At 38.0% G+C, this 11505-nt stretch overlaps 1 protein-coding gene across 1 annotated transcript; it reads left to right on the forward strand.

Annotated features, from left to right (window-relative positions):
- Nucleotides 1–1135: 1135 nt before the first annotated feature.
- LOC114133619 (THAP domain-containing protein 5-like) lies at nucleotides 1136–8378 on the forward strand. Its single transcript, XM_027999657.1, has 5 exons — nucleotides 1136–1401; nucleotides 3046–3229; nucleotides 4219–4898; nucleotides 6215–6401; nucleotides 7968–8378. The coding sequence occupies exons 1-5, from the start codon at nucleotides 1328–1330 to the stop codon at nucleotides 8106–8108; spliced, it is 1266 nt and encodes a 421-aa protein (XP_027855458.1). The 5' UTR covers nucleotides 1136–1327; the 3' UTR covers nucleotides 8109–8378.
- Nucleotides 8379–11505: the final 3127 nt, after the last annotated feature.

Here is an 11505-nt window from a genome sequence, read left to right on the forward strand (position 1 = left end):
GGCTCCTCCCTCCTCAGACTAGCCAGCAGCAATTAGCAAACACCTGGTGGAACCGCATATCAGCTGAGCTCATTGTAGGAGCTACTTCTTTGTGAAATGCTGGTAAAAAAAAATGTTTAAAGGGTTAATGGAGGAGCCATGTTGTGATGACTTCCTGAAGGCAGAGTTTCAGAAAGAGCAGGAGTTTTTAAAGAGACAGAGGCCCAATTTCAAGGCGTTAAATTAAAATGTCAAATTTCTTTTAAGTCATATTTGATATGTAAAGCATTTTACATATATTTTGTAAGCATTTGCACAGTTACTTGATTATTGTAAAATTGCACTATAGGCCTGGAAAATACATGATACTGCCCCTTTAAAGATTAGATATTTAAGTCTTTTATTAAATACCTTATCTACAAAACACCACTTTAGAAATCAAATATACTATCAGATTTAGGTTCAAAACTTGTATTTTTTTGTTTACATACAGAGGTGGTTAGAATATCTACAGATTTTGCTCAAGAAAGAGTTGCACTACCTTACATGTTTTCTCAAGTAACAGAATAACTAAACAGAAGAATTTAAATTTAATATTTAAGAGTTTTCATCAGACAAAAATGCTACAAGTAATTGTATATGCTAGCATAAGGTAAAGTGATATATTTATTCTTTCAAATGGCGCAATATAGAAAATGACAGATCAAAGCTTGTGAATGAACAAGAGGTCTCACTTCAACATAAACGGTTAAGTAAAGGTAAACTATTTCCCCAAGAAAGTTAATCAAGTAACTGTAACTAGTTAGTATTTATGTCTGTTAGCATCTCAAACTAATGTCTCAATGCACTTTCGTTTTAGCCGTTTTCAAAATTTTCTGTTAGACAAGATTAAAACATTTGAACGAGATGCGTATTTTAAACGCTTTGCTGTTAAAATGACACTAAACAGTGTTCGTTGTTTTTAGAATTTTGTCTCTATTCATTTTAAAGCAGATAACGGCTTATTCAATCGAGGTTTTAAATCCATTAGAGCGTTTTGAACCGATTTCACTACATGTAAACGAGCGCCGCTTCGTCTTGTTTACGAACCGACATTTTCGAACCTTCGTGACGTCACCGGTCGCGGAGGAACCAATCAGAGTCGAGCGGAGCGTCTCGCAACGTGACAGGTCGCAGGTATTTGACGTGTCCCGTTTTGTCAACCAGCTGATCTGTCGTTCGTCAGTCCAGCGCCGTGAGTTGACGATACGCGCGACACGAGTTACAGCGGACGTATCACTATAGGAAGGACTTTGGTTTCACCTTGTCATGAATCCGGCTGGGTAGGAGGAGAAGAATCCCGGGAGCGATGCCGAAGTACTGCTCGGTTCCGAAGTGCAGGAGCGACTCCGGGAACAGCAGCGAGAGGAAGAGCTTTTACAAGTCAGTAAGCGTCGTTTGTTTTCTCGTTTTTAACCTCCGAAAACGGTTGATTCAAGTTCACCGGTAGAGATGGCGTCTAAACTTACATTTAGCGAAGACATGGGTAAAACACGCTGGACAGAAATAAACCCTGTCCTTTATGAAATAATTTAACTGACAAAACAGCTTCTGCCTTGAGAAAATGATCTGATCTATATCAGAGAACGTGCTACAACTAAGCAATGAGGATCTATTACATACTTGTAGGCTTTTGTGTTTAGAAATAATAGATTTTTGTAGATCAATTTATTTTAAAAAATGGCCACAGAGTTGTAAAATACACCCCCCAAAATAACATTTAATTTCATGTATTTATAATGTAAAAACTTGGATATTAACAGTTATAAAGTATTATTTTTCCACAACTAATATTAAAACCAGGATATTCTGAGATTATGAAGTGATTATATCGTTGTTTAAATATTGTAAATGTTTGCCTTTAAATTTAATTGTGAAAAATAAAATTTTTATCTCTACTTAAGCGCCTTCATTTTGCTGGGTTTGTAAAATGATCAAATCCAATCTCAAGACATTAAAACGAGGGTGCTCAAAGTGTGGTTCGGGGGCCGTTTCTGGTACTTGAAATGGTTTTGTTCGGCCTCAGAAAACAAGTCAAAAATGATAAAACTTTGGCCAACAAAACTTTGTTTGTCTTTTAATAAGGCAACCTTTTATGTTTTGGATCATGCAGATTTTGGAAAAATGTAGTTTATTGTTGAGCAGCTAAAACTAAAAATATTGCAAACTAATTTTTTGCATTTTCAATTTAATAAATGTTGTGGCCTGAAGGTTGTTTAAATTTGCTGTTGCTTCACACAGAGGCCTTTTCACAATAACAAACTTAAAAACTAAATTGTCCCAGAAGGTATTGCGATAAATGACAATATTGTTGTTTTGAAATCCTTTTCAAATAATCTAACATTAATTTTATAGAGAACATTTATCTTAAGATATTTTAAATATCCAAAAATAAAACACAACTACCAAAAACATGGTTAATAAAAACCATGTGCAACTAAAACACATAGTTTTAGTTGCACATTGTGTTTCCTGTGCAACTAAAACACATAGTTTTAGTTGCACATGTGTGCAACATTTTCTTTTTATTTACATAAACAAGAATGTAAAATGCATTTATATAGCAGCAATCAGACATTAAAATCCAAAAGTTCTTCAAAGACTTAAACATGAAAACAAAAACTTACATAAAACGTTGCATTTTAAGTCTCTGCAAACAAAATTGCCCTTTAAAAAATATTAAATTTAAATGATTTTTTTATGATTATCATGTGATTTGTTGATTAATTGCTTATTGTGACAGGCTCCTCCATAAAACCTCGCTAGATATAATAAATGCCTGCTTCATATTTTCCTCTTTCTGTCATTAAAACATAATTAGTCTTCTGCTAACTTCTGTTTTCGGCAGAAGTTGTTTTAATCAGCACAACCTGCAGCTGAGAAAGTAGTCGGATCAAATTACAGCTTATAGAAAGCGAGAGCACAAGCGAAAACTTGATGACTCTGTTTGTTTTGTTATTAGCTCTGATTCTTTCTGCTTCCATGAACCGCTGAGGTTTTCTGTAAACCCGAGCCGTGTTTCCCCAGGTTCCCGCTCCAGGACCCGGCGCGGCTGCAGCGGTGGGTGAGGAACATGGGCCGGGAGAACTGGACTCCTTCCCGACACCAGTACATCTGCCACGAACATTTCGCCCCGTCGTGCTTCAAGGTGCGCTGGGGGATCCGTTACCTGGACGCCGACGCCGTGCCAACGGTCTTCCCGGATACCGAGGTAACGGAAATAAAACCCTTCGTCAATTAGATTAACTTTTTTCACATTTTCGTTCTTCCATTTGGGTTTATGCCACTTCTAAAAACAAGCACTTAAAAAAAAAAACAAGTCAAATTTTTTTGGTGTTTGGACAACAATCTGTGGGCACTTCCCTCGTTACCTAGCAACCCAAGCGGAGCTCCGCCCACTTTATTATTAGAAGACGAGGACTATTGTCCATCTGGTTTTATCCACCAAGTGTTTTGTTGTCTTTCCATTCAGAAACCACTCGCTGCATTCTTGCTGGTTGTGCAGGAGGCTCCACTTCTGCTTTTCAAAGCTGCACGGCTGTATAGTTGTGCATCTGTTTGTAGCCATTAAGAGTACTATGTCTCAGCAGCACATAGGAGCTTGTTTTAAGTAAATAATTTCTTAAGATTGATAAAAAAAACATTTGTTCCATCGGCAGATAAACTTATGAAAAACATTTTTATCATGATAAAAGTGAAATAATTCAACACTATTCAGAAATTATTGACTTCAAGCTCCTATATTTTGCTGAAAAGTTACTGGTAATTTAGTTTAGTTTTATTTCAAGATATTTGCTCTAAAACTGAACAAGAATACTCAAGATTTATTTTTTTTCATTGTAGGCAGCTGAAATATCATTATCTGAGAATAATTTTGAAGCAAAAAAACTGTTTTTATGTTCCATAGATTTATGATAACTTGTTTAAAAGGAAGCTTAAAGTGTGTGCACTTTAATGTTACAACCTCTTCCCGTGCTTATATCAGAGGGTCTTGAATTCTGGTTTTATCCTGTTTCGTTCTGTTATTTCTTGTTTAAATGTTTTCTTTTGTTTTGTTTTTCTCTCCTTTTAATAGAACTGTTTTTTGCCCGGTGAATTGTTGTTAAGTTGTTTTGTTTGTGCTAATTCCTGCGTATTTGATTATTCTGCTCAAATCAAATAGGTTAAATTAAACTGACGGAGTTTATTTTTCGCGTTCAGAAACGGAAAGCGTCAGACGACAACGAGAGGAAGCCGAAGCGCCTGTTGACCGACGGGACGGCAGCCGACCAGTCGGTTCGTCTGCTTGAGCTCGTCGTCGAAGCGTCGCCGCACGGAGAAACCGGTCCGATGGAGTTGAGCGTGGGTTCTCTAGGAGTGGACCCGGCCGATGGAGTCAGATCGGGTTTGAACTTCCCACTGACTCTCTACCAGACAGCCGACGGCCTGATGAGCGATGCAGGCGCTGCGGAGCTGCTGATGATGTCAGACGGCGCCGCAGAGGACGGCCAGGTGGAACTGGTGAACGGAATCACGGCTGCCATCTTAAGCCAGGGCGCCATGCTGGTCCTCAACGAGGCGGCGCCCGATCCAGACCTCGCGTCCTTCACCGGTGAAGACGTCCCGCAGGAAGTGGTGGCTTACTTTGAGACGGTACCGAACGTTCTCCCCGGTGGGACGTCGACCCGGGTCGCCTCCCACCCCGACACGGTGCTGTCGCCGGCTCTGAGCTCCAAGCCCATCTCATCCACTCTGCCCATCGTGTCCAAACACGTCCCAACGCCGCAGCCGCCGCCATCGCTCGTCCTCACGCTGGAGCGGCTGGACGAAGCGGAGGACGGGGACGCCATGACGGACACAGAGGAGCCGGAGAGGGACGACCAGCAGCTGGAGGAGCACTGGTGAGGACAGACACCATCTGTTTACCTTACCATCAACAATCACAATACGATACTTTGACCGTTTTGAATTCTGCACCTAAAAATTAAACAAAATATGGAAAAACTAAACTGCTGCTATAATAAAAGCTACTAAACTAAACATTTAACTAATAAAAAGTATCAAACACACTAAAAACGAATTAGTTTGTTTGCTAATCTGTTTTTAGCAAACTAATTAGCTATAAATTTGTTTGCTAAACTAAATTTAGAAAACTCATTTTGCTGAAAAAAAAGCAATTTTTTGGGTTAAAGTAAATTAGCAAAAACGTTTTTACTTTACCCCAAAAAATGTGTAAAAAGTAAATTTTTTTTTTTTTACAAAAGCTTTTTGTGTCTATAAGAACTAAATGTTTTTAGTTTTTCCTAAAATACATTTTTATTCTAATAAAAACTAAATCAAAACTAAACATTTAACTAATAAACTAGAAAACACTAAAAACTAATTAGTTTCGTTCCCAGTTAGTTTTTAGCTACAAAATTGTTTGCAAAACTAATTTGATCAAACTAATTTTTGCTAAAAAGAAAAATTTGCAAAAAATGTAATTAAAAAATGTTTTTTTATGTTTTTGGCTTTTACACAAACTAAAACTGTTTAAATATCTAATATCAACTAAACAAAATGAACTAATAAATTGGCCAATTAAAAGTTTTTTTGTTCATTAGTTTTAACAAACACATTTTTAGCACATTTGTTGCTAAAAGAATTAGCTAAACATTTTTTGTGAAATTTTAAATGAAAACTTTTACTTTAGTTTTTATAGAGCTAATAAACATTTAACTAATTAAAACTAGCAAAACGCTAAAAACTAGAAGAATTAGGCAAAAAGTAAATGAATTAAAACTGAAACATGATGAAAAACTCCAAACTATTACAACCCTGCTGCACGTTCATCATGGCTTTTTTAACTAGCAGCTAATTTGTGTTCACACATGCTAGAGGTTCCTGGATAAATTGGCCCTGATTTCCTTAGTTTTAGGCAATCAGCCAATACTTGCAAGAGAAATCGATCTTATCCGTCAATCTTTTCTGAATCCACAAACGTCTGAAAATCAGCCACTGTCAAAAGATCGGTATCGGCCAAAATTGGAATCAGCAGGTCAGACTTTTTAAAGGTGACATGTTGTGCTTCCTTGAACAGCTTTGAAACAAAACATCGTCTGTTTTTTTCCGGTTGACATTATTAGACGGTTCCTTGGAAGCATAAAAACAGCCGTTTTAAACAGCCTCATGCATTATCACAGTTTTCACGTTTTGTGTGTCTCTGTGACGTGAGCAGCTACCACAAGAACAGCTTGAGTAAGGAGCAGCTGGAGGCGATCGTGGCCGAGCTGCAGAAGAAGGTGAAGGTGCTGCAGCAGCGGCACCGCCGGCACCTGGAGAAGCTGCTGGGGCTGGAGAACACCGTGAGCCAGCTGAGGCAGAGCAACATGCTCAACGAGGAGCGGCTGCAGCTGCTGGAGAGGGTATTTATTCAAACATCTCACTCCTAGCTGCTGCCAGTATAGAGACCGTGTCAAACACAGGGCTCAGGGGCCAAATCTGGCCCACGATAGCGATTTAATGTGGTCCTCTGGACTCCGTAAGCCAAGTTACATCAATTAGTGCCTCCAGTTTTTCACCTGTTATGCTTCTTTGAACAGGTTAGGTTAGGTCTATGGCCTATACAAAACCTTTTCATTACATATTTTGCTAAAAAATCTTTCTTAGATATTGAGATTTTAGTCAGTTCTGCCTATTTTGAGCTGTTTTAGGGCGTCTTGTCACTTGAAATCCAAATAAGCTGCTGCTGGCCACGCCCCCCCAACTCAACGTTTACACTTTTATGCAAACAGATGCAACATTATTCAGTCCATAAGAATGCAGTAAGTGGTTTCTGGACAACAAAACACTTGTCTTTTCCAGCAGCCATTGTACAGTGTATACACTGCAAAAACACACAATCTTACTGAGTATTTTTTGTTTAGTTTCCATTGTAAATATTGTAGTAAACTTTTTTAAAAAAGACAAAAAAAATCAATTAAAGTAACTTTTTAGCAAGACATTGGAGCTTGTTTAAGTCAATAATCCATTAATTTAGATAAGAAGAGCTAGTTCCACTTGTAGATTGTTGCATTTTAAACAAGACATTTTTCATAAGTAACAAGTGAAATAATCTGCTAATGAAATTACAATATTTTCATCAGTAGTAAGAAATTATTGAGCTAAAAAATGACCCTAAATTTTGCTGAAAAGTTACTTGTAAGTTACTTTTCTCTTACTTCAAGTGTAATAAGATATTTGCACTAGAAACTAGACCAAAAATACTTTGTAAGTTTTGTCCAAACGTGCTGGAACTCAGCTTGGGTTGCTAAGTAACGAGCTGGGCTTTGCAGGGGTTGCTAGGTAACGGGTAGTGCCTGCTGATTTGTGAGGTTACATTCCAGGAGGTTTTTAGAAAGGGCTCATTTTCCAGATACCAAAAAACATCCACTTCTTGCCAAACAAAAAGAGTTTCATTGTGGCAGTGTTTTCTTAAGGTCTATTTTTATTTAATGGACTTTGAAGGCTGTTTTTAGAAGCAGTAAAGACTTAAATGGAAGTACAAAAACGTGGAAAATGTGAATTTTGTTTAATTTCCCCCTATTTATGTAATGCTAGGTCCCACCTGCAGGTGGCAGCATTTCTTACTTTTATGACTGTTGCCTCAGCCTAACTTGTTGTCAATTTATAGTCACACTTAGCTTCATACATAAGTGGAGATGTTTTTAAATTAGCACAACTAAATCAGTTGCAAAAAATCAGAAAAACAATCACAAACTTGGAGGTACTGACCAATGTGAAAAGTCGTTCAATATTATTAAACTTTAAGAAGCACTTATCTAATGCAGATGAGGATATTTGTTAGTATTTTAACAGATTGATGGGTTTTATCGATACATTCTGGCACAACCAGCATTCATAATCTTAATTTAGCTCAAAATAAGAATGAGTTTGACGCTCCTGCAGTAGAGTAACTGTTTTTATGTTTTTCTCCGCTGGTTCTCCATCAGGCGTATTTGCAGACGAGTGCAGCTGTGTCGGATGCCGGTGAGACTGTCGCCATCATCTACGGAGACGACGACGCTGCTGCGTACTTTTACACTCCACTGAGCGACCATGCAGGGATGGAGTTGAATATGGACGAGAAATAAAATGACTGGATATTCTGTTTGTGTCTGTGCCAAAAAAATAACTAAAGGGGCTAATTTTGTTGTTTTCCATAATCAGAACTTTATACATGATCAAAATAAAGTGATTCCTTCCTTCTCCTGTGAATAATGAATGATGGGGCAATACTGAATGTTTTTGTTACGCTCTTTGCTTTCTACTCCAACTCTTGTTTGTTTATTTTTGCTTGTTAATTTATTTTTCTTTATGAAAATTTACAGATCATTAAAAATAAATTTACACAAAAGTCTAAAGCTTCTGTTCTGCGTCAAACCGTCACCACAATTCAGTGAACTGCACTTTCTGCATGTGGAAAGTTTGAAACAATGCATGATAACATTCACAGATAAGAACAAAATCTGCAAAAATGTTTAAAATCTAGGTTTATGAATGATGGAGCATGTTGGGAATGTCTCAGAAAATCGTTTAGTTTAAATGAAAACTGGCAACGCAGATTGTTTATGATGCACATTTACAGGTTTTAAGCTTTTCACAATAGTTCTGTATTTTCTGTCTTTCCACTAGAGGGCAGTAGAGTCCGCTGCGTCCAAATGGGTTCATCACTGAAAGATTGGACCTGACGCAACTGTTACAAAGACCCGATCTAACAGCTAAATATTATACACATAATATTACCATACATTATATATGAGTAAATGCTACCATTTACTCATATATATCATTTAATTTAAATGATAAATTTATCATTTAATTTATATTTTTGAAGAATACTTGTAGCATAAACAGACGGGCAGAGCTTGTTGCCGAGTGTGCTGCAGTTTTTTCCTGTGATAAAAGTTAAAGAAGAGAAAATACCAAATATGGTTTTTTACAAACATTTAGAAAGTGAATCCTTAATTGGTTGTTCTTCATTTTGATTGGCAGGTGGACCAGCCAATGGATTTTAATAAACACACTGACCAATTTCTTGTCTTTTTTCCATAATGTCTGTCCAGATCAGATCTAACCCAGTAATGGTGACCTGCACTGGGCGCTAGGCAAGTGTAAATGGACAATTGATGGATGAACAAAAATTTTATTTTCGTTTTGAGGTTTTAAAATATATTACAAAAAATATAAACCTTTTATGTATCTGTAATCTGGCTACTGATTTACAATTCCGCTCGATTTTAATCTCCCATTAACTTTGATTTCTCCGGCACAATTTCAACCAGGCCAATCAGCGATCAGAAGGAGAGACGTGAACGATGACGTCGATACTCTGCGCTACCTGTAGCTTTATCAATGGCGTCAGAGGAGGTGAACAAATTCGCCTTCAGTCCGTGTAGTCAATGCTTCCAAGTATGAAATTAACATCAACAGCCATCTTGTTCGGCTCGCTACTTCTCTCTTTGCAGTGGAGGATGGTTGTTTACATCGCAAGCAATTTCCGGTAAACTTCTTAGCATCGAACTTGCTCATTACGTAACGGCCAAATGGTTAGCGATTGCTCCACTAAGCTGATGGTAAAACAAGAGGCTAATTTTTAGCAGGCTAACATACATGTTAGTAAACGTTTTATTCAATGGATTGTTGAAATTTTGTAGAACAAAGCTCATATTTTACAACCAAAACACAAAAAATATCTCATATTAGCTCCATTCTTAACATTGCATGTATGCAGACAGCTAAGAATAGCTGCTAATGCTAGCTTTTTTGTTGTTACATTTAAAAAGCGTTGCCCAAATCTTTAGCATTTTTGACCGAAGTTCTTAGGTACCTCTGGACCCGCAGGTTTTGCATCTCTTTTAGGATAGTCAGGTAATTTTTGCCCTTCTAAAATAAGACATTTGCAGCAACAAAGCAGAGTCGGTTAGTAACTAGTTACATTTACTTGAGTAACGTTTTGGGAAAAGTGTACTATTAGGTACTTTTGCTACCCTGTACTTTTTACTTTTTCTTGAGTAAAAAGTTGTTAAAGTAGTTCTGCTCTGGCCACTCTACCCTCCTCTGAAAACAAATGGTTAAAAACTTAACTCTACCAGGAGGATGTCAGGTGAGTTTCTGTTCCCACTGAGTGGACACAGTGAGTCTGTGATAATCGCAGGTGGGGGCTGAGTTTTCCTCATCTACCTTCAGGGTCCAGGCCGCCTCCCTGCCCTTCACATTCCCCAGTATCAGTCACGTGAGCAGAGTTTGGCCAGAACCAACGGAGCACGACAAGACACGCTCACAGAACCTCCTTTCTTCTCTTTCCCCGCAGCCGTCCAGGTATGTGATGGGATAGTGTTTCATCGGCGCCTCGGGGGTTTTGGTCAGCATTCACCAACTTTCCTTTGTGTTTGGTTCAAAATGACCTGAACCTGCCGGTCTCATTGGAAATTATTCACATGAAGAAAATAAGTTGTCTCCTGGATTAAACGTGCAAATCAGAGATCCAGTGATTAGTTTAGCGATGACCAAACATGCCTGAAGGTCTTTAGCAGGTCAGTAGGAGAGGAAAGTAACTGACTGCAGCAAAAACACAAAATCTTACTGAGAAGTTTTGATCTAGTTTAACGTGGAAATATTGTAGCACAGCAGAAATCAAAACTAACTTTCCAGCAACATATAGGAGATTATTTTAAGTCAATAATTCCTTAATATTGGTCAAAAAGTACTAATTCCACTAGTAGAATATTCCACTCCGTCGTTACCTAGCAACCTCAGCCAAGCCCAGGCCGTTACCTAGCAACTCAGTTCTAGTTCCCCTGGCAGATTATTCCACTTATAGTGAAATGACCTGCCAGTGTAACTAGTGCTTTTGAAATATTGTTTTAGTAGTAAGTATTATTGAATTTGAATTTAATCAATATTAAGAAATTATTGAGTTAAAAAAGCCCCCATGTTGCTGAAAAGTTCCTTATTTCATGTGTGCTGCAATATTTCAACTTTTATTAGATTTAAGCTTTCATTATGATTAGTGATAAACAGAATTTGCACCATTGTTGCTAATTCAGATTGTGAATGATAGCCTCCCTCCCCCCTGCTGTGCAGTTTGTTACAGTAAAATGTCTCCAAATCTGTAGTTACTGTAACCTCCCCTCTGGTGGCGGTGACACCGATATGAGTAACCTGATATGGAATTAAGCACCTCTCCCATGTTTACTGTGAAATGCTCATCAATTTTTCATTTCTCTGCCTCTGAAACCATTCTGTAACATTTTTAAAATGTGTCCACATCTGAAAACTGAAGTTTCAGTATGAAAAGTTTGAGTAACTCGACTCGGCTCCCTTTGTGCTCCTCCTCGCCCCTGCCCGTAAAACCGATCTTGTGGCTAATCGCTAACAGCCACGTTGCCACCTTGACGTAACGCAATCCTCGGGGATTGAATGTCGAGGTTTTGCCTTACGCAGCCTCGGCACATGCTCCATCATTTCTGATAAATGCCGAAGTCATTT

The sequence above is a fragment of the Xiphophorus couchianus genome, chromosome 18 (assembly GCF_001444195.1).
Source record: "Xiphophorus couchianus chromosome 18, X_couchianus-1.0, whole genome shotgun sequence".
Classification (NCBI taxonomy): Eukaryota; Metazoa; Chordata; class Actinopteri; order Cyprinodontiformes; family Poeciliidae; genus Xiphophorus; species Xiphophorus couchianus.